Source organism: Gorilla gorilla, chromosome 8 (assembly GCF_029281585.2).
Source record: "Gorilla gorilla gorilla isolate KB3781 chromosome 8, NHGRI_mGorGor1-v2.1_pri, whole genome shotgun sequence".
In the NCBI taxonomy this organism is placed as follows: Eukaryota; Metazoa; Chordata; class Mammalia; order Primates; family Hominidae; genus Gorilla; species Gorilla gorilla.
The window spans coordinates 45,326,055-45,349,106 of NC_073232.2; the positions used below are offsets into that span (position 1 = coordinate 45,326,055).

General features: G+C 42.9%; 2 protein-coding genes across 3 annotated transcripts in view; one reads left to right on the forward strand and one right to left on the reverse strand.

The window, feature by feature from the left end:
• Positions 1-989: 989 nt before the first annotated feature.
• EIF4EBP2 (eukaryotic translation initiation factor 4E binding protein 2) lies at positions 990-19,569 on the reverse strand. The gene is made up of 3 exons (XM_004049544.5): positions 19,094-19,569; positions 4,790-4,975; positions 990-3,188 (listed from the first exon to the last, which is right to left on the reverse strand). Exons 1-3 carry the CDS (start codon positions 19,236-19,238, stop codon positions 3,157-3,159), a joined length of 363 nt encoding a protein of 120 aa, XP_004049592.1. The 5' UTR covers positions 19,239-19,569; the 3' UTR covers positions 990-3,156.
• LRRC20 (leucine rich repeat containing 20) overlaps positions 18,008-23,052 on the forward strand; it is a 108,371-nt gene continuing 103,326 nt past the window's right edge. Inside the window, exon 1 of one of the 2 annotated variants that reach the window (XM_063710029.1) lies at positions 18,008-18,919. In XM_063710029.1, the coding sequence (XP_063566099.1) occupies positions 18,826-18,919 (94 nt within the window). In that variant the 5' untranslated portion in view covers positions 18,008-18,825. The remainder of the gene's footprint in view (positions 18,920-23,052) is intronic. The other variant, XM_063710031.1, reaches the window with a different exon arrangement.

The following is a 23,052-nucleotide window of genomic DNA, read 5'->3' on the forward strand; positions in this document are numbered from 1 at the left end:
GGACAAAACTCTTGGCTTGGAAGCCCAATACCTAGAAAGCCAGCTTCTCTGTATCTGTGCCCTTGAAAATGCTGTACCTATTTAAACAGAATATGAGAACTGCTGAACTCAATAAACCACACTATAAAGAAGACAGAACCATGACAATGCATGTCTGCTGTTGGAATTTGAAGGGAAGTCACTTCTCATTAAGATCGATTGTCCCCCCAAGTATAGAAGCACGGGTTCCTCATAAAAAGAAACTACAAATGGTCACTAAGATGTTAAGAGCTGTCTCAAAGTGGTAACTTAAGAGTGCTCCTTCTCTCTAAAAAACCCCGGACACATTATTCATTAAGGGTTTCATCTGTGAGGTTCCCTCCAAACACGCAGAGGTAAACCACTCAATGGACTCTGGCTTGTTCTAAAAATAATTCCATGAGGCATGACACAAAGGTATCATCTATTGGACGTTTATCTCATGCCTTGTGAAATTATTTTTTAAATGCCAATTTATCTCCATAAGATAAAAGAAAGACTGTCTAGTAGTGGTGGCCTCCGGGAAAGAAATGCACCAAGCCGTAAGGAAGTCCTTGCAAAGAAGGGTAAGGGATTGAACAGCTGCTGCATTATACAGCTGACACTCCCAAGAAATATTAAAAACATGCCTTCTGATTAGGGGGTCACATGCAGAAGCTCCCCAAGACGGCAAGAAAAAGGAAAATGGCATCTTGATACTACTAAAGCTCATGCTTTAAATCCATTCCTCACCGTTCAGTGAGGAGGCCAAGTTTTCACACATAGCAATAAAGATCAAGAAGAGTTCACTCTTCTGCTCACTGACAGACTGACTAGCTGCTAGTTGGGTCAAATTCCACAGGATGCCAAGGCCAGTGTATGAAGAATGAAAAGCTTCATTCCCAAAGAATCAGGCTCCCCAGGGTACAAAGAGGTCCTGAGCATGCTTCTTATGTAAATTACAGCGCAACTTAGGTTTTTCCAAGAATATGTAAAATGAGACTTGGAGTTTAATTAAAAACAGAACAGGGATACATTAAACAAACAAACAAAAATTACTTTTCTGATTAGCAATTTTTTTTGAGACTCAAAGCATCCCCAAAACATTGGAGATCCAGCTTATTCCTGAGACATCAACCATCACAAAAGGTTTTCACTCTGAACTATTCACATTTTTGTGGCAGAAAACAGAACAAAGTTCTGCAGACATCCTTCCTCTCTTTCTAAAATATATTCACAAACAGGGTCTTTTCATAGTTCAAAAGAAAAACAAACAGGTTTCTCTCTTGGCCAAATGGCCTGTTACTCTCACCCTGGGATCTGATTTCTTAATAAAAAAGTTCAGGGCACCAAATCCAACCAGAAATTCCCAGGACACCAGTGGCTACTTAACTATGAGGGGATGGATGCTTTTGTCTTTCTATGAGGGGAATCATTCTCCCGGGATTATTATGCTGCTCAACAGCCCCAGGACAGGTAGGTGGGAAGGAGGGTGAATGCAAAAGCGAAAGGGTCACAGAAAAGAATGAGGCTTTCTTGAACAACCCATAGCAAGGCAGAATGGTCCAGTTTTACAAACCACCCACTACAAACTCCAAACATGCACACCCAAAACTAGAGGGGAAAGGAAAGAGCTCCTGGGGGACTAGGGGAGACAAAAGATGGTGACATAGAACAGCAGACTCGCCTATGAACATTTCTCAACTTCCTAACACTGGAAGATGTTTAATTAAAAAGTTGCTGTTCAAAATTGTACTGAAAACATATCTAAAAATAGGTCTGTAGTCATCTTAAAAATAAAAGGTCACTTCTCAGATAAGAGGAGTGACAGATATTTTCAGATACCAACACTTCAGGTATCTTTGATGTAAATTTGAAAAATGGCCTGGTAGAGAAAAAGGAAGGAAAGGAAGGAGAGAGGAAGAAAGTGAGGGAGGTAGGGAGAGAAATTCAGAGTACAACAGGAAAGGCAAGAAAACTGGGAGGAACACATTTTTTAAGCCCATGCTTATCTATCCCAGCAGCCAAACAAAGCAGATCCACAAAGGAAAAAAATGCAGTTCTTTTCTAAGAACATTCTGAAAATCAACTTCAAACTCAAAACATAAGAAACTGCAATCTAAGAACAACTACCACAATGCTCACTGGACTTAAAAATGACGACTGAGACCGGGTACTCAAATGGGTCAACGTTCTTCAGCGGTCATTCTTAGGCATTATCTGACAGAATACTATGATCAGGCCTTACCCACCAAGTGGAAGCTAAAGTGCCTCTATTACTTGGTATGGACCTGCTCTAGGAGCAGACAAAATCACTTTGCTTTCTTGAAGTACAAGAGGACTCTGCCAGCAACAAGATGCAAGTAGGGAGGAGTGGCAGAAGAAGAGCAAAACTGGCTACCAAGGGCTCTCTTCTGATGTACAGAGTTAAAAATATCTGCACAAACGCACTAAGTAAAAGAATGGGAAGATGAACTATAATACCAAAGACAGAAGACATTCCTCCCAGAGGAAAGAAAGGAAGTGGACCTCAAAACAGTGTCACAGGGTAATGCTACCAGAGTTGCACAAGCTGTGCTCTGTCCCGAGGGACGAATACCTCAAGGTAAAACGGAAAGCAGCTCTCTTTTTATCATTTCCCCCTGCTGGTTTTAAAGACCCCAAGCCCAGACTCTTGCAACACTGAACCATAGGTGGGATACAGGGAGGAGAGACAGAGGGTAAGGAATATGAATGGTGTTAGGCCCACCAAGCTCTGTATCCCTTCCCCAGACTTCCCAGCCAGGCAGTTGTTGGTAGGTTGATATTTGATTTGGGACAAAATTACAGGGTATGAGGGTGGCTCTCAATAAAACAACAACTAGGAAAGTCAGAGTTGAACTGTTTTCCTCTAAGGGCTGCTTAGCTCTACAGAAATACAGCAAGGGCCTTCAATCTAACCTGTTTAACTGGGAAGGGGAACAGGAGACAGGGAGAAGAAATGGTCAGATGAAGCTCATCTTCCCATCATTTGGCACCCAGAGGAAGATGGGGAGGTGGAGACTGTAATGGGGACTGCTGGTATTGCCTCTTCTGTCTTTTCACTGTTGATCCTATTGGCCAAATCAGGTGCACACAAGTATCAGTGTTGCTGCTTTTCTTCTAATCCTTGCAGGAGAGTCAGATGTCCATCTCGAACTGAGCATCATCCCCTAGTTAGGACAAATAAAATGAAGAGTTTAGCACGTACACAAAAAAGCGTAACAGTTTTAACTGTCATTCCCTCTAAATGAGAGACAAAAAGTAATTCAAATTGTCCCACTCTCTGCTGCCTTAAAACAATTACTCTGCTTTGCTTTGGCTGGTCTTAATCTGAAAAATAAGAATGGCAGTCCCATCACCCATGGGGAGAATTTTTGGGGAAAAGGACACAAGTGAAAACATCCCCATTGTCCCTTTGTCTTCAGGATGACTAAACAGCAGCTCTTGGGGAGCTCTTTGCCATCTCTCAGGGGAGCACATTCTTCTGGAGGCTTTGGACTTTGGCCCTGCTCCAAACTAACACTTTGTCCATTAAAAAACTCATCTGAAATATGACAAAGCAGAATGCTGGCCCACATCTAGGGGTCACCAAGTGCAGTCCCTGAGGAATATTTCAGGAGCTGGCCACTCCTACCGCACCATTCTGCTTCTACAGTGATAAAGAATAAAAGAATGTGTTGGAGGAGGGGTAATTTAGGTAAACCTTAAAGGCAGTTCTGGAAAATAGAGGAAACAAACCATACTGCTTTTCCTCACACCATATAAAAGAAACTCATATAAGAAAAGGTCGGCCAGGCGCAGTGGCTCACACCTGTAATCCCACCACTTTGGGAGGCTGAGGCGGGCGGATCACAAGGTCAGGAGATCGAGACCATCCTGGCTAACATGGTGAAACCCCGTCTCTACTAAAAAATACAAAAAATTAGCCAGGTGTGGTGGCAGGCGCCTGTAGCCCCAGCTACTTGGGAGGCTGAGGCAGGAGAATGGCGTGAACCAATGGCAATGCCACTGCACTCCAGCCTGGGCAACAGAGCAAGACTCCGTCTCAAAAAACAAAACAAAACAAAAGAAACAAGGTCTATTTGCCTGAGGGTGATGGAAATGGGGGCTATGAAATTGTTTTGTTTTCTGTGTGTGTTATCCTTAGTCCAATGAAGCCTAGGCCAGGAAGTCCTTAAGGCATGGTTCAAAGAGTCATTTTTGGGGTTTATCATCCTGATTCTGGATTCTTTTCTCCCACCAACTACATCAGATTTATGATTTAGAACTCAGGGTTTTCAGAGTATTTCAAGAAACCTTTGGGGGAGAAGGGAAACCTTAGAGACATATAACTGAACATTAGTTATTAACTGAAGAATTGGCCAGGCACAGTGGCTCACACCTGTAATCCTAGCACTTTGGGAGGCTGAGGCAGGTGGATCACCTGAGGTCAGGAGTTCAAGAACAGCCTAAGCAACATGGCGAAACCCCGTCTCTACTAAAAAATACAAAAATCTCCCAGGCGTGGTGGCAGGCGCCTGTAATCCCCACTACTCGGGAGGCTGAGGCAGGAGAAACGCTTGAACCCAGGAGGCGGAGGTTGCAGTGTGCTGAGATTGTGCCACTGCACTCCAGCCTCAGTGATGGAATGAGACTGTGTCTCAAAAAAAACAAAAAACAAAAAACAAAAACAAAACAAAACTGAAGAATCAATAGCTTCTCAACCTACAGCAAACAGACATTCAAATTCCAAGAGCCACGCTCTAGGTCTCCAACATCGCCATTCTCTTACCAACTGCATGTTTCCTGTCGTGATTGTTCAAGTTGTTCAAATTGTTTACTTCTACTTTGGAGTCTTCAATTAAGGTGCCAGGGCTAGTGACTCCTGGGATATTGGGCAGATGGCAGGGTGGGGTCTGAGCCATGGGAGAATTGCGACGATCCAACAGAAACTTTCTGTCATAAATGATTCGAGTTCCTGGAAAACAGGGTTAAAAAGAGTTTGAAACAATTTAAGGGGTTATCAACATATAATACCACCCAGGAATTTAATTTAAATGCCATGTAATCCTAACTTCTAAGGATTTTACAATTCAAGTTGAAAGCATAATCTCTAACCACTCTGCCTGTAAACAGGCTCTTCTGCCATCTGGAATGCCCTTTCTCTTCTGCCAGGGACACTCCTGTTGATCCTTCAAGACTCGGCTCCAACCATCACTTCCTTTATGAAGCCACCCCCACCCCTCACTTTTTAAAAAGGTTCTTCCTCTCCATCTTACACACATCATGTATTACAGGACTCCTGTTTATCCATCTGTCTCTCTTTATAGACTTTGAGTGTCTTATGTCAGGGCTATGTCTTATTTATATGTGACCTAGGCCCTAACATTAACATCTTTAAGAAAAAAAAAGTTTTAAATGAAAGAATAAACAAGTATGAGAAAAAATAAACAGCCCCTTTTAAAGGCTTTCCAAAGAAGGACTGAGACTAACATTCTTCTCACAGCTATAGTCAAAGCTGAAACTGGCAGCCCCTCTCTATTCTACAAAACAATCTGCTTACCAGTTAAGTGCTACCTGAATGTTTTAAAAACAATAGTTTTGAAGAGTTCACTTTAACTGATAAACAGTTATGGAAACGTGCTGCTTACAAATGGTCAACAGGTACATTAAAAGGTGCTTGACATTACTAATCATCAAGGAAATGCAAATCAAAATGACAATGAGATATCACTTCACATCTCTTAGGATGGCTATTATCAAAAAGACAAGAGAGCCTGGGCATGGTGGCTCATGCCTGTAATTCCAACACTTTGGGAGTCCAAGGCAGGAGGACTGCTTGAGCCCAGGAGTCTGAGTCTAGTCTGGGCCACACAGTGAGACCCTGTCTCTAAAAAAATTATTTTAAAAAGAGCCAAGTGAGGTGCTGTTGGTCTGAAGTCCCTACTACTCGGAGGTTGAGCCAGGAGAATAGCTTGAGTCCAGGAGTTCGAGGCTACAGTGAGCTATGATTGCACCACTGCACTCCAGCCTGGGCAACACAGCAAGATCCTGCCTCAAAATGTAAATCAAATATAATTTTAGGACAAGGAAAGTAGAAACTTACCTTCAACCTCTTTGCTTTGAAAAACAAAAACTAGAGTAGCACTCAAAAAGGCATCTAGAAATTATGAGGAACGAGGTATTCTGGGTAGCACAAAACTTAGTTCAACTTTCAAAGGGTAAACAATTTCAATTATCTTGAATGAAAATACTTCTAATACAGATTTAAATCCCTTTATGGCCTTCAACAGAAAATGATTCAACCCTCTTGATGAATCACAGTATTATGAAAATTGTTTATTATACTATGTTGTGACCTAAGAAGTCTCTAAGCCCTATCAGGTTGGTGCTCTGTACAGCTGAACATCACTATACAGAGTTCGGATGGTCAAGGCTGTGCTGGTGCACCCCTCCCCCACAGTGCCCTTGTCCCCTTAGACTAAGAGCTACCTTTTTTCCAGGCTACTATGACTCAGTCAGCTTAGGCTGCCATAACAAAATACCACAGACTGCACAACTTAAACAACAGAAATTGTCTCATAGTTCTGGAGGCTAGAAATCCAACAATAAGATGCCAGCATGGATGGTTTCTGGTGAGGGCTCTCTTCCTGGCTTGTAGGTAGCTGCCTTCTCTTTGTGTCCCTTACATGGGGGTAAGGGGGCCTCAACTCTGTGGTGTTCCATCTTATAAGGGCACAAATCCCCTCATGAGGGTCCCACCTTTATGACCTCAACTCAGCCTAATTAACTCCCAAAGGTGCCACCTCCTAATACCATCATGTTGGGAATTAAGGTTTCAACATAAGAATTTTGGGGAGACACAATTCAATCTGTATAGCACACCCTTAACACCCTTTCTAACTTGGTGTTTCTAGTCTGGTGGGTTTGGAAATCAGCAACTTGCTTATTAGCATGCTATGTAAAATAAGGGCAAATAGGCTGAAAGGGAGTCTGATGGCCTTCCAATGAACAAAGGGAAGGAGCTTTAACAATGGACTTTGCCTATCTGTTTGAGTTACCCCACTTTTGTTCATGATGAGATTTCAGAAGGGTGAGGTTTCACTGTCAGATGAGTCAACTTGCAAACTGGAACAAGATTATTCTTCTGTAGTACATCAAGCTTGGAAATTGTGGAGATGAGGTGGTGAAAAAAGCACAGCACAGAAGCAAGCTTTCTAAATTATGTATCAGCAACAACGCATACATTAAAGAATTGCAATTAAACCAACTAGGATATAGGTAGTGGAGATTCTGCCTAAATGTGTGAGGTATAAGAGAAGCTCTGAAGAACCTCTATGACCTTAAAGAGCTGATAAGATATGGTATTTTACAAGTTTATTGAAATAGCATTCATTTACAATTGATCCACTTAGTGTATAATTCAATAGTTTTAGTTGATTCGCAGGACTGTACAATCATCACCATAATCAATTTTAGAACCCTTTCATTACCCCCATAACCTCCCCCAACCCCTTAGATGCCACCTGATCTCCCCACACCCTCTGACCCTAGGCAACCACTAATCTACTTTCTGTGTCTATATGGTTTTACCTATTCTGGCCATTTCATATAAATGGAATCATACAATATATGGTCTTTTGTGACTGCTTCTTTTACTTTCATAATGTCTTCAAAGTTCGTTTATGTTGTACCATTTATCAGTACTTCATTTCTTTTTCATTACCAAATATTTCACTGTATGTATATATCGCACCTTATCAATTTATCAGTTGATGGACTGGTAAGTCGATAAAAACAGTCCATCAACTGATAAATGGGTTGTTTCCACTTTTTGTCTATTATGAATAACATTCACATACAAGTTTTCATGTGAACACATTTCCATTCTCTTGGGTATATACCAAACTAAAAAAGTGGAATTAGCCAGGCATGGCTCACACCTGTAATCCCAGCACTTTGGGAGGCCAACGTGTGTGGATTACTTGACCTCATGAGTTCAAGACCAGCCTGGGCAACGTGGCAAAATCCCGTCTCTTAAAAAAAAATACAAAAATTAGCCAGGCGTGGTGTTGCATGCCTGTAGTCCCAGCTGCTGGGGAGGCTGAGGTTGGAGGATCACTTAAGCCCAGGAGATGGAGGTTACAGTGAGCCATGATTGCACCACTGCACTCAGCTTAGATGACAGAGTGAGAGCCTGTCTCAAAAAAAAAAAAAAAATTAAAAAATTTAAAAAGGTAGAACTACTGGGTCATATGGTAACTCTACCTTTAACCCTTTTAAAACTTGCCTGGTTTTTTTTTTTTTTTTTTTTTTTGAGACAGAGTCTCGCTATGTCACCAGGCTGGAGTACAGCTGCATGATCTTGGCTCACTGCAACCTCTGCCTCCTGGGTTCAAGCGATTCTCCTGCCTCAGCTTCCCAAGTACCTGGGACTACAGGCGCATGCTACCACGCCTGGCTAATTTTTGTATTTCTAGTAGAGACAGGGTTTCACCATGTCGGCTAGGATGGTCTCGATCTCTTGACCTCGTGATCTGCCCAGCTCGGCCTCCCAAAGTGTTAGGATTACAGGCATGAGCCACCGCGCCCGGCCAGAACTGCCTGTTTTTCAAAGTGGTTGTACCATTTTACATTCCCATCAGCAGTGTGTAAGAGTTCTAATTTTTATATATTGTAGCCAACATTAGCAGATATGAAGTGGTTTCTCACTGTGGTTTGATCTTAATTTGCATTTCCCTGATGGCTAATTATGTTGAACATGCTGTTTTCATGTACTTAACAGGCCATTCCACCACATATCTTCTTTTGAAGAAACTATCTATTCAGAACCTTTACCCATTTTTCAATGATTTGTCTTTATTACTAAATTATGATAGTTCTTTATTCTGGATATAAATCTCTTATGTGACTGCAAATATTGTCTCCTATTCTGTGGGTTATCTTTTCATTTTCTTCATGATCTTCGAAGCACAAAAGTTCTTAATTTTCATGATGTCCAATGTATCTGGTTTTTTTTTCTTTTGTTTGTGCTTTTGGAGTCATATCTCAGGCCACTGCCTAATCCAAGGTCATAAAGATTTGCCTCTGTCTTCTTCTAAAGGTTGTACATTAATAGCTTTTGCTCTGACATTTAGGTCTTTGAGCCATCTGGTCCACCTTCAGTTTTTCTGTGTGCATATCCAGTTGTTGAAAACTGTTCTTTTTCCACAGAATTGTCTTGGCACCCTTGCTGAAGATCAATGGGCCATTATTGTGAGGGTTTATTTCTGGACTCTCAATTTTATTCCATTGATCTATATGTATATCCATATGCTAGTACCCCACTGTCTTGACTTGTAATAAGTTTTGAAACCACAAAGTGTAAGTCCTCCAACTTAGTTTTTCTTTTTCAAGATTGTTCTGGATATTTTAGGTCCCTTAAAGTTCCATATGAATTTTGTCAGCTTGTTAAAGAAGCCAGCTGAGATTATGATAGGGACTGTGCTGAATGTGAAGGTCAATTTGTGGAGTACTACCATCTTAACAATATTATTAAGTCTTCTGATCCATGACCACCAAATGTCTTTCCACTTATTTGGGTCTTCTTTAATTTCTTTCAACAATGTTTTGTAGTTTCCAGAGTAAAACTTTTATGCTTTGTGACTAAAGTTATTCCTATCAAATTGTTTTCATGCTATTGTAAATGGGATTGCTTTCTTTTTCTTTTCTCTTTTTTTTTTTCGAGAGAGGGTCTTGCTCTGTCGTCCAAGCTAGAGGGCAGAAGTGCAATCTTGGCTCACTGCAACCTACACCTCCTGGGCTCAAGTGGTCCTCCTGCCTCAGCCTCCCTAGCAGTTGGGACTACAGGCACATGTCACCCAGAAAAAAATAATTTTTGTATTTTTTGTAGAGACGGGGTTTCACCATGTTGCCCAGGCTGGTCTTGAACTCCTGGGCTCAAGCCATCTGCCCACCTCAGCCTTCCAAAATGATGGGATAACAAGCGTGACCAGTTTTCTTTGTTTTTGCTTTTGAGACGGATTTTCCCTCTGCTGCCCAGGCCGGAGTGCAGGGCGTGAGCTCAGCTCACTGCAACCTCCACCCTCTGGGTTCAAGTGATTCTTCTGCCTCAGCCTCCCAAGTAGCTGGGATTACAGGCATGCGCTACCATGCCCAGCTAATTTTTGTATTTTTAGTAGAGATGGGGTTTCACCATGTTGGCCAGGCTGGTCTCGAACTCCTGACCTCAAGTGATCTGCAAGCCTTGGCCTCCCAAAGTGCTAGGATTACAGGCGTGAGCCACTGTGCTGGGCCAAGAACAGGTTTTTCTATATGGCTCTTTTATCTTGCAACCTTGGCAAACTCACCTATTATTTCTAATAGTTTTTTAATGCATTCCTAAGATATGTTTGATTTTGAATGCCAACACAGTAAATAATTCAGACAACAAGACACACTGAAGAACTAGCGTCTTAATGCTGTAATGTTCTCAAATATAGCCAGGAAAAATATGACTATGAAAGTATAGTATTTATAAGTTTTTGAATTTTAGTAATCTCTGCAAGCTAAAAAAAATTTAATTGTAGTGGGTATAAAGCAAAAATACGGAATCAGCTTGTTAATCACTAATGATTTTAGGGTGTAATTCAAAAGAAACTGACCTTTTAAAAAACCAAAATTATTGAAAGAAAAAAATTAAGATTCAACCATGGATAAAATGGCAGGAAAAAACCCTTTATTTCCTTTATTGAATATTATGTTTACTATAAACTTACATCAATTCCAAGACAATCTATTAAAAAATCTAAAATATTTAAGGTTTCTTATACATATGCATGCACAGATGTACATTTTCTGAAGCAAGGACTTCCTAGCAATTCACATTTCACCCAGACTCCCTCCAACGCTATGTCAGCTCAATTTAATGTCAACCAATGCAGCCATAAGTAACTAGAAACAAGTTAACCTTAAGCTACTGAAGAAGGAAAACAGACTACACAAGAAATCCATAGCTCATATAACACAGTATTAAAATGGGGCATGATTGTGATCAATCGATGGAGTGTTACAAAAAATAAAAAACAATTTTCCATTCCTTCTCTATGAAAATAATCACGCTCCTTAGTCTTACATTGGAAAGTTATGAAAAAAAATCACAATATTGTATATGCTGTTTGATTTTCAACGTTTATAATCAAACTATAGTAAAAGCATAGAAGAATTAACAGTTAAGGAAGAGTACGTAAATGTTACAAACTCTGATTTTTTTTTTTTTTTTTTTTTTGAGAGTCAGGGTCTTGCTCTATCACCCAGGCTTGAGTGCAGTGGCACGATCACAGCTTACTGCAACCTTGACCTCCTGGGCTCAGGTGATCCTCCCACCTTAGCCTCCCAAGTAGCTGGGACTACAGTCCAACTAATTTTATATTTTGTAGAGATGGGGTCTCATTACGTTGCCCTGACTGGTCTCAAACTCCTGGGCTCAAGCGATTCTCCTGCCTTGGCCTCACAAAGTGTTGGGATTATAGGTGTACGCCACCAAGCCTGCCCACAAACCCTGATATTATAAAAATAATGAGGTTACATACCAGCAAAGTAAAGGCAGGAGGACAGGTGAATGGTGTACTTTTATACAGTGGAGAGCTAAAGTTGACAGGTTGAGACACATATTATTTAGAGCTTTAAAGATAACTACTAGAGGAGCCAAAAATGATAATACAATTTACAGAAATTAGTAAACGGAGAGGGGATGAGAAACAAGAGACAGAAAGTAATAAAAGTATCTTAGATTCCTCATCTTTCATAATGGGGAGTTAACAGTATTGTCTAATGTTAAAGAAATCACAGTATACATATATTATTTACAGCAACAATGGTAGCCAGCAAAAGCACTGTAAACAGAAACTGCTGAAAGTGGCTGTCTATTGGCATTTTACGCTCTTTTACATTGTTGAAGTTTCATTTTTCTGCTTTGTTTCAAAATGTACATATTTTTCTTAGTCTTCATTTGGATTTCAGAATAGGAAGCTTTAGATCTAGGTTAACATTAGCTATTTATAAATTTTTCATCCCTTAGTGACCAGATATTAGGATAAATCTAATACTTTCATCCAGGACTTTCTAGATTTAACATTACTAGGGAAATATGAGAGTAAAACTGAGTCCCTTTGACAGAGAGGGGGGAAAAACCCTATCTACCTTTGAATCTAAAAACCAGTGATTCTCAAACTGCAGAAAACAACAAGAAGGTCAATGAATAAAGCCCAAAGTTATGCTTGCCAAGATGGCTAGTATAGAAACAAGGTCATTCAAGCGTTAACGGCCTCTTTCAATACCAAGTACCTTAGTTTAAATGATAAATAATCCATGCATTAAGCTATATAGTTAAGAAATTATGTAAGCTGAAATAAAACCACACAGAGAAAGTCCACTATAACATGGTTAACTTACAGGGTAGCTGTTAACTATATTTTTACAGGGAGCCCCCCCACCCCCACCCCCCGGCCGCCATCATAAAATTCTGTTTAACTAAGTCTGCTTCCAGAATTAGAATTAACCATTTACTCACGCAAATAGACAGCCTGGAGAACGAAACATTAAGTAACTTGCCCACAAGCCCTCCAAAAAGGCTGAGATGGACCCACACCCTCATAAAATAGAGTTCCAAGCAGGAAAGGAGAACATGAAGTCAAACAGGGCTTTCCTCCTGGGACTTTCTCCGTTGGAGGGGAAAATTTCAGAAGCCATCAGCAGACTTCCTTTATATCTCATTTGTCCAGAACTGGTTCAGATGCCCACCAGACCAAACACTGGGGAAACTATGACTGACTTAGAGCTGTCACAGTCTATATCCTGGGGTTTAGCACCTTGCCATTTAAAAAATGAGGGAATCTGGCAGCAAGCAAGAAGAGGGAATAGCTATTGAGCAGGAAACCAACAATGTCAGCCACATCTGCATTCAATATTTACCAAAATTTAGTAAAGATTACATACATATTAGTTTAACCAAAAAGGGTAAAAAAAAAGTTAAATTAAGAGGATAGGAGACAGAAGTATATACATTGGGAGAAGGGTGTATATAACAACTAAATCCTCATCTTCCATAGCAGAAAATGAATTAATATCCCAAACTAAGAAATAGGCTGGGCATAGGGGCTCACACCTATAATCACAGCACTTTGGGAGGCTGAGGCAAGAGGGTCATCTGAGCCCAGGAGTTTAAGACCAGCTTGGGAAACACGGTGAGAAATCATCTCTACAAAAATTTTAAAAATTAGCCGTGCTTGGTGGCACTCCTATGATCCCAGGAGGTCAAGGCTGCAGTGCACATTAGCTAAATGAGTTTAAAATGGTTTCTCTGAGAATGGAAATGGAGATGAAGGAATGGGGCATCGGAATGTTGCTTTTTGTTATGTGGCCAGTAAGACTATATGACTTTTAAAACTTTGTTGCTTTCATAGGTATTAAAAAAATGTAATAATAATAAAAAAAAAAAGCAAAATGGCAAGAAAAAAAGCATGAACACTGATGAATGTTCATTTACGAAAGGACAATTACTATGTGGTTCCATTTAACTGAGATTCCTAGAGTAGTCAAATTCATGAAGACACAAAGTAGGATGATTAGTTGCCGGAGGCTGCGGTGGTACTGCTTAATGGGAAGTTATTGTTTAATTGGTATGAGGTTTCAGTTTAGGAAGATGAAAAAAGTTCTGAAGATGGATGGTGGTGATGGTTGCAAAACAAGGTGAATATATTTAATCCCACTGAGCTGTACAATTAAAAATGACTAAAATGGAAATTTTTGTTATGTATGTTTAAAACATCAAGAGATAGTGTATTAAAAAACCATTATAAGGAACTAAGAAAAAAGATGCTTACAAAATATCTTATAAATACATACATACAAACCAACACTGCTAGGGCAGCAGGGACCATGAGGAGGAAGGCATCCTTCAAGCCTAGACATTGAATTAAAAAAAGAAACAAAGCATTTGGCTTAGTAACTTCAATTTTCTACTAGGAATTCTTGACAATTCTCCAGCTATGTCTCATGTAAGGGCCCACCAAAAGATGAGAAACAGATACAAGATGAACAAGCAGCAAGTGCTTCTAAGGCACTCAGAAAAGAAGTCTAAGCCTGTCTTTCTCTCTCCCACCCCCATAAGGGAAAATAAGAAAGGAAAAAACAGAAAGGACTTAACAAAGAAAGTGTTTTCTCTGCTTTTTATTCTTTCAACTTAGGAAGGTAGAACAAGGTCTATGTTTTATTGACTGAGTTATAGAACATTCATGAATGAACTTCAGTTTTAAACATCTGTTCTTCATGGAGACTCTGGATGAAGAGACAGACTCCTGAAAAGCTCTATGGCAAATAACCCAGAGGAAACTAAAAGCTGCCTAACTCTGTATTCTTCAGGGAGACAGGTGGTGGCCAAACCACATTCAGTGTGCACAACCATCAAATCCCTGAAGTGCTAATAAACCAACAAAGACAATTTTTATCTTAACAAAAGAAACAGGGCTGGGCATGGTGGTTCAATCCCAGCACTTTGGGAGGCCGAGGTGGGTGGATCACTTGAGGTCAGGAGTTCGAGACCAGCCTGGCCAACATGGTAAAACCCCATCTCTACTAAAAATACAAAAATCAGCCAGGCGTGGTGGTGGGCGCCCGTAATCCCAGCTACTCAGGAAGCTGAGGCAGGAGAATCACTTGAACCCAGGAGGCGGAGGTTGCGGTGAGCCAAGATGGCGCCACTGCACTCCAGCCTGGGCAACAAGAGTGAAACTCTGTCTCAAAGAAAGAAAGAAAGAAAAAAAGCAGCTCCCTTCACCCCCAATACTCTTTATTTTGGTATAGTTCACTCCTAGTGGATTATTTTCCCTTCTTCCTGCTTTCTCCTTTTTTCCAAACCCATCCAATGACCTTTATGAAATTCTGTCCCAATGAACCAATCATATCAACTATCCAAGAGGCAGAAGAGCTACAACCCAGACAAAATTTCAGACCATCACAGTTAGTTCCCCCCTGTTGCCCTTGTTATGGTAACAGCATACTTTTCCATGGCTGATGAGAACTCTGTGCAGGAAAAGAAAGGCAAAGAGAAAGGGTAAAAGAGGTGTCTATGTTTCTGCTCATTCCCCAGAGCAAAACAACTCTTCTAAAAGGGGGCAGTTCAGCACCTAGAAAGGAAATAAGGTAGCGGAAAGAATCATATTAGCTAGCATTCCAGAGGTAGAAAAGTCTCTTTAAATGTTTGCAAACTTCCTTTCCTAGTAAGATAAGCATCTCAAAACAGTAGAGGAAAAAACTGGAATAGTGATCAGGATACTAAATTTGAGGGACTCACGGACAATAATTAGCTGTTTAATACTAACAAGTTACTTAACTTCTCTGGGTCCCAATTTCTCTCAATAATAAAATGAAAGCATTAGGTTTCTTCTAGGTCACTAGTGTTATTAAAAGTGGAGCCAACTATAGTAACTTTACCTTCCTTTGAGGGCAGAGGTAGCTTCTCAATGGAAGAACCAAACATCATCCCCACTCCTCCACAGGCAGATAGAAAAAAAATAAAATCCAAGAACTTTTTTTTTGGCCTGGAATTTGCCCAACAAAAAGTTTCCTCTTCCTTCGTAAGGAGAAAGGGTACTCTTCCAGCAATATGAGAAATCCAAGAGGTTACAGCAAGTGTGTTTTCACCCACTTCTCACTTCCCAAACCAGAGAAAGGCAATTTTGAGAAAGCTCAAGGGTAAGCTGTATCTCCTGTGATCCCCAATGAATAAAGGACTCTTCAAGGGGGAGAAACTCTAAGTTTGCTATGCTGTGAATGTCCCTGCTCAGTCTGATCATTTAGGGCATTCGGTCCATCGACTGTTGTTATGCTGGAATGCTCTGACATGTATGTGACCCTCCAGAAGATTTCTAGAAGTTTGAGGCAGGAAATGTTAATCCCCTCCCTTACCACTAAATAGAGATTTCCAATACAAGCCTACCACTCATTTTTCTAAATGTTTTCAAGTCTGAAATATATGTTAGCACTTGACTCTACTCTTTCAGAACTAAAAATCTTATCTGTCTGCCCCTACCCCCAAATCAAGAATTTAAACCTGTTCAGACCAAGGACTGTATTTCCTACTTTTGTCTGTTGTCCCCTTTTGTGCGAACCACTCCCCTGGGCACACAAAATTTACTAACGATACCTAACCATATTAATCCGGGAGTCTGGAGGTGGCCAGATAACGAACTATTGCACCCTGGTTGAGGGAAATAAAACTACATGAGAGGAAGATGAATGTAGCATTAGAGATACACAAACCATCAGAGGGGGAAGTTAAATCAGTAAGTAATGAACACCTAAACAGTATTCATTGCTGTAATAGTGATTAAACCCAACTGCAACGGTACCATGTCCTTATAAAGATATTAAATAAGCCCTCATGTTAAAAATCCACAGATTACAGCCAGGCGCAGTGGCTCACGCCTGTACTCCGAGCACTTTGGGAGGCCGAGGCGGGCAGATCACGAGGTCAGAAGATTAAGACCATCCTGGCTAACATGGTGAAACCCTATCTCTACTAAAAATACAAAAAATTAGCTGAGCGTGGTGGAGGACGCCTGTAGCCCCAGCTACTCGGGAGGCTGAGGCAGGAGAATGGCGTGAACCCAGGAGGCAGAGCTTGCAGTGAGCCGAGATCGCGCCATTGCACTCCAGCCTAGGCTACAGAGCGAAACTCCGTCTCCAAAAATAAATAAATAAATAAACAAATAAATCCAAAGATTATGATGGGCTCTCCCAATAAATACAAGCTCAACAGTAAAGAAGTGCCAAGATCACAAGTATTTAAATCCAAAACAAGAAACTGCGTGTAGAAACAATGTCGGGGGAAGTTAAGTGATATTTGAGAAAACAGTGATTGAGTGTTATTAGGAGGAGGGGTAATGAATCAGTATTTCTGGCAGAATCTTTGCAAGCACTTTAAGAACTAATCCAGGCTATGAGACAGGCTTCTATCTTTGAAGCAACGCTTAAAGACTATGCCCTTATTTTTAAAAGTATGGTAGCTTGACTATTTGACATAAGCCAAAAACTTGTCTAGGTGGCTCTTCCCTCAGGGGATTAATACATAGCTGAAAGTTTAGTTCCCTTTCCAAATACACTATAGCTGAGTGCAGTTGTTACTATGACGTGTTCTGAACTTCTGGAAGCACAGGCATTTACTGAGCAATACCACAAAGAATTCTGGAAGAAGTTATAAATCCCTTTCCATCACCTCGGAAAACAGCATCTATTTCTTAAAAGCTATCAGTTCAAGTTCAAGACAACTCTTATATGGAGCAGATTCTGGTCTGCCAAAATTTTTCAGGATTAAAAAGCAAGATCTTGGCCGGGTGCAGTGGCTCACGCCTGTAATCCCAGCACTTTGGAAGGCTGACGGGGCAAATAACTTGAGCCCAGGACCAGCCTGGGCAACATGGAGAAACCCAGACTCTACCAAAAATACAAAAAAATTAGCCAGGCGTGGTGGCACGTGCCTGTGGTCCCAGCTACTCAGGAGGCTGAGGTAGGAGGATCGCCTGAGCCCAGGAAGTAGAGAACGCAGTGAGCCGAGGTCGTGCCACTGTACTCCAGCCTGGGCGACAGAGTGAGACCCTGTACCACGCTCAAACACGGGTTGGTCTTGAACTGATCATATCGGGGGAAGATTTCTTCCATGAGTTAAGCCACCTAAGAACTCCACTATTCTGCAAAGTTAACATTTCCTTAAACCCAGCTCTCCATATATATTAATGAACTTCTGCCTGGGTCATTTAAAAAGCCTTTCAAGGCAGCCCGCCCCGCCCCCAGAGCGGCCTGGCTGAATTTCTCTGTAAAGCTCCCTCCTAGATTTTATCCCTTGGTGTTGGCAAGAAGGTCTCCTTACTCCACAGGCCTTGCTATTGTGCAACTGATTTAAGGATGGTCCAGGCCTAACTGCACCGGATTGGTTGTAGTACAGCTCCTGAGCCCTGCCCACAGGAACAAGGCTAGCAATCCTCTAGACCGCAGGAGCTGCGAAGTCCCCACCCTCTAGCAAGAGGCCACCCCAGCACCAAAAGAAGACAAAGTTCTGAAGTTAAAAAGGAGGGCCCCGTTCCCTTCAATAAGGCTCCTCAAAATCGCTTTCCAGGCTCCTCCCTCTGGAGGACAGCCCAGTTAGGGCACAGACAACCTTTGAGCTCTCTTCCCGTGACCAAGCTTCACCTCTAACCCAGTATTACTTATTTGTAAACAGTTCCTGGTCATGCTTTGAAAAGCAATGCCAGGGAACCACCCTCTCTCTGGATTGCCTCTCTCTAGCCCCTTCCACAGGATCAAGCAACCACCCCACCCAACTGGGGTGTCCTTGACAAAGGTCCTTCAATCCATTTCCAAAGGCGTCGCTGCCGAAAGACACCCTACCTTAAGGCTGTCAGCGCCCTACCACCCCCACCTACTTTCCCTTGGCTATTACTTGAGCTTTATTTTATCACGCTCTCCTCCCGGCCTGGGGACTCCCCTCACCCGTGGGGCCTCGTCCAGCAAAGTAAACAATGCTGTTAAAGCGGGATAACGCTGGGCGAGGCTTCCAGACTCCGCAAAGCCTCCTCCCGGTGTTCTAAAAGCAGCAAAAACAAGCCATCGCAGGATGCCAGGGCCGAATTCCTCTCCCAAAGTTCTTTTTTAAAAAGCCCCGGAGCCAGCTCCAAAATCAAGCATTAATTTGCACAATCTACAACAGACAGGCAATGCAGACTGTAATGCAAGGCCAAGTGGAGCCAAATCCGCCCGGGAAGGAGGCAGAGAGGAGAGAGAAAACTGGGTCGAATGCGTAAGCCTGCCACGAAGCGGAAACAAGAGCTCTTTTTCGCGACAGGACAGCCACATTCCCGAGTGGGGCGCGCGCCGACTCGAGCTGCGGGTAAGAGCGAACACGAAGTAAAGGGTCCCGAACGCTCGGGCGGGCCCAAGGGCAGCGTCCCCGGGGCTTCGGTGGACCTGGGGGCGGGGGCGAAGCGGCCGGGCACCGAGGCGCCGAGGAGTTAGAGGACCGCGGCGGGACACCGGGCGCGGCGGACGGCTGGCCGGCGCTCACCTCCCGGTGTGGTGGAGAAGAGCGTCCCCCCGGGCGTGGTGCAATAGTCATGAGGTAGCTGCGCGGCGTCGCTGATGGCCACGGTGCGGGTGGGGATGGCGCGGCTCTGGCTGGGCTGGTGGCCGCTGCCGGCTGACGAGGACATGGCTGTGGGCGCGGGCTCTCGGCTTTGTCCGGCGGGCAGGCGGCGGCGGCGGGGCCGGGGCTGCTTCGGCTCCTCAGGCGGACGGAAAAGCGCGCTCTGCGCGCTCCTCGCTCGCTTCCTCCCGTTCCGTCGTCCCGCTCTGCTCCCGCCGCCGCCCTCTCAGCCGCCGCCGCCGCCGCCGCTCGATCCTCCGGCCTCAGCCAGCAGCCTCAGGAGCAACAGCAGCGGCAGCAGCGGCGACGACGACGACCGGAAGCGGGCGAAGGCGGGAGCCAGAGGGAGTTGGGGAAGCTGGTCGGCCGGACGTGACGTCGCCGCAGGGCGGGGCGAGGCAGTGAGGGGCGTGGCTGAAGTTGCTGAAGGGGGCGGGGATGAGGGGCAGGGCTGAGGATGAGAGTGGCTTAACCCCAGCGAGCGGGAGAGGAGCCAGAGGGAGCGCGAGCTAGATGTTTGTGAGCCCGGTGAAGGCGGACAAGGAAAACTTTCTTCTTCTTATTGTTTGTCAATGTCGGTTAACACCACTTTACTTGAGCAGACTTGAGTTTCTCATGCATTCCTATGCATTAAAAATGTAATTTTACTTTTAATTGTTCATTATTAATTCAGGCACTACATGCACGATGTACTGTATTTTAAAAATCAAACAGAGCAGAAAGGTTTATGGTGCCACTTTCTCCCAGTTTCCGAACTCCCCTCAACCGCTGTACCAGTTAATTGTGTATCCTTCCAAAGACCATCACTATATACACACATAAAGCAAGATCTAAACATTAGGAAAAGGAAGAAACCAAGAGCCACCCATGGCCACAAGAATGAGTATTATTGTATTAGAGTTAAAATGAGGCACAGGAGAGGGCTTAGACCATGAGGTACCTGAAAAATCTAGATCTGGAACTCTATTCTTTCCTCGAGGGGTTCTCAAACTTTGGGTCTCAGTACCTCTACATTCTTGAAAATTATTGAGGATTTCCAAGAGCTTTTGTTTGTGTGGATTATATGTATTGATAATTATTGTATTAGAAATTAAAACTGAGCCGCTGCTGATCACTAGTGGGATTGTACCTGTGAATAGCCACTGCATTCCAGCCTGGGCAACAGAGTGAGGCCATGTCTCTAAAAAACAACAACAACAAAAACAACAACAAACAAATTAAAACTGAGAATGTTTTAAATGTTTATTAATTCATAAAATAATAACCTATTACATGTTGACATATTTTTTAATTATCTAAAACAAATAGAACAGTGGCATTATTTTATATTTTTGCAAACGCTTTAATATCTGGCTTAATAGAAAACAGCTGTATTCTCATATCTGTTTCTGTGTTCAAGCTGTTGTAATGTGTTGATTCAACTATATGAAGAAAACCCAGCCTCACACAGGTATGTAGTTAGAAAAGAAGGTTGTCTCAGATCCCCGAGGGGCTCTCCAGATCACACTTTGAGAACCGCTGCACTAGGGCAGCACTACTTCTGCCCACAACATGCCCAAGGTGGGACTGGGAAGACACTCATGGGTAAGGCCAACATAGCTACCATCATTCCCATTTTGCAAATGAGAGAAATAAGGGTAAGAGAGGTTGAGGGGAAAACAGCTATTGCTTCGCTGCTCAGAGGGTCAAACAGGTGCTTGGCAAGAACATAGACAAAAGAACTCACACAGCCCAGGGCAGGCCAGGGCATTACATGGTACTGATTTTGTGGTGAGTGCCCCAAGAATTCAGAAAAAAAAGTCCCCTGCCTGTCCTGCCATCTGGAAGCTGCCAGAGTTGCAGAGGGCTGAGTTTAACCTTGAAAGACTCTGAGACTTTGGACATGCCAACAGAGACACTTCTAGTGGAAGGAAAGGGGAAGATACTAGTTTACATTTGTGTAGAGCTTACAGTGTGTGGTTGATAAAGTGCATCAGTCCAGTAGGGGCACAGTAACTCACACCTATAATCTCCGCAATTTGGGAAGCTCAGGTAAGAGGATGGCATGAAGCCAGGAGTTCAAGACCAGCCTGGATAAAAAAGCAAGACCCTCCTCTCACATTTCTACAAAAATAAAAATAAATAAAAAATTATCCAGACATGGTGGTGTGCACCTATAGTCCCAACCTACTCAGGAGGCTAAGGCAGGAGGATCTCTTTAGCCCAGGAGTTCAAGGCTATAGTGAGCTACGATTGTGCCACTGCACTCCAGCCTAAAAAGACCCTGTCTCTAAAAAAGTTAGCTAATTAATTAAAAAATAAAGTGCATCACTCTTTGAACTGTCTTTATTTACAAATTTTGGGGGTGTTCTGGAGACAGTGAGGAGGGTCCCTTCTGGCCAGAGCAAAGGGTAAAGATGGCACAAAAAAGTTAAGCTGGGCGCAGTGGCACACGCCTGTAATCCCAGCACTTTGGGAGGCCGAGGTAGGCAGATCACCTGAGGTCAGGAGTTCAAGACCAGCCTGGCCAACATGGTGAAACCCCATCTCTACAAAAATACAAAAAAAAAAAAAAAAAAAAAGTTAGCCGGACGCGGTCGCGCATGCCTGTAGTCCCAGCTACTTGGGAGACTGAGGCTGGAGAATCGCTTGAACCCTTGAGACAGAGGTTGCAGTGAGCCGAGATCATGCCACTGCACTCCAGCCTGGGCAACAGAGCAAGACTCCATCTCAAAAAAAGAAAAAAAGACACAGAGGATAGGACTAAAGATGGGATGAAATGAAATAAAGGAACCAAAGTACAATTTGAAAGTTTTGGGGACAGGTGCTTTTTATTTATTTTGCCAGGCAGCCTGGGGGAAGTGAACAGAGCACAGGTTTCGAAACATACAGACTGGGTTTGAGTCCCAGCTCTGCTGTTTACAAGCTGTGTGACCCCAGACAAGTTACCTATGCTCTCTGAGCCTCATCTGTAATGTGGCAATAACCATGTTACCTCATCTGGTAGCCCTGTGAGTTAGCATATAAAGTGCTTAGCAAATAATTGCCTCTTGACAAAGTCATACTGAAATTAATTGAGGTTTTATTTATTTATTTTTTATTATTATTATTTTTTTTTTTTGAGATGGAGTCTCGCTCTGCCGCCCAGGCTAGAGTGCAGTGGCGCGATCTTGACTCACTGCCAGCTCCACCTCCCGGGTTCACACTATTCTCCTGCCTCAGCCTCCTGAGTAGCTGGGACTACAGGCACCCGCCACCATGCCTGGCTATTTTTTTTTGTATTTTTATTAGAGACGGGATTTCACCATGTTAGCCAGGATGGTCAAGAGTTCAAGAACAGCCTGGCTGGCATGGTGAAACCCCATCTCTACCAAAAATACAAAAATTAGCCAGGCACCATGGTGCACGTCGGGTCCCAGCTACTACTTGGGAGGCTGAGGCAGGAGGATCACTTGAACCCAGGGAGGTGGAGGTTGCAGTGCCACTGCACTCCAGCCTAGGCGACAGAGAGAGACTTGGTCTCAAAAAAACAAAAACAAAAACAAAAAAAGTATATAACTGTCTGGTTTCAAAAGTACCAGCACAAAATTGCCTTTGTGCTCTTTTGAAATAAAATGTGTGTGTGCATGTGCATGTGTGTGAGTGTGGTTGTGTATGTGTGGATTCTTCACCTCTAGAAAACCCTAAAAAAGCTCACTAAACTAATTTTTTCACACTTTCTAAAAACTTGCTTTTTTTTGGTAACAGCTTTATTGAGATATGCTTATCTACCGTAAAAGTCAACCTTTTTTTTTTTTTTTTTTTGAGATGGAGTCTCGCTCTGTCTCCAAGCTGGAGTGCAGTGGCGCAATCTCGGCTCACTGCAACCTCCACCTCCCGGGTTCAAACAATTCTCCAGCCTC

Excerpts from the sequence above, each read along its gene's own strand:
- EIF4EBP2 (XM_004049544.5), bottom strand. The coding sequence starts at position 19,238 with ATGTCCTCGTCAGCCGGCAGCGGCCACCAGCCCAGCCAGAGCCGCGCC. Across the intron at positions 4,976-19,093 it reads CTTCTCCACCACACCGGGAG|GAACTCGAATCATTTATGAC; the intron begins GTGAGCGCCGGC and ends CCTGTTTTCCAG. Across the intron at positions 3,189-4,789 it reads CGACAGGAAACATGCAGTTG|GGGATGATGCTCAGTTCGAG; the intron begins GTAAGAGAATGG and ends TGTCCTAACTAG.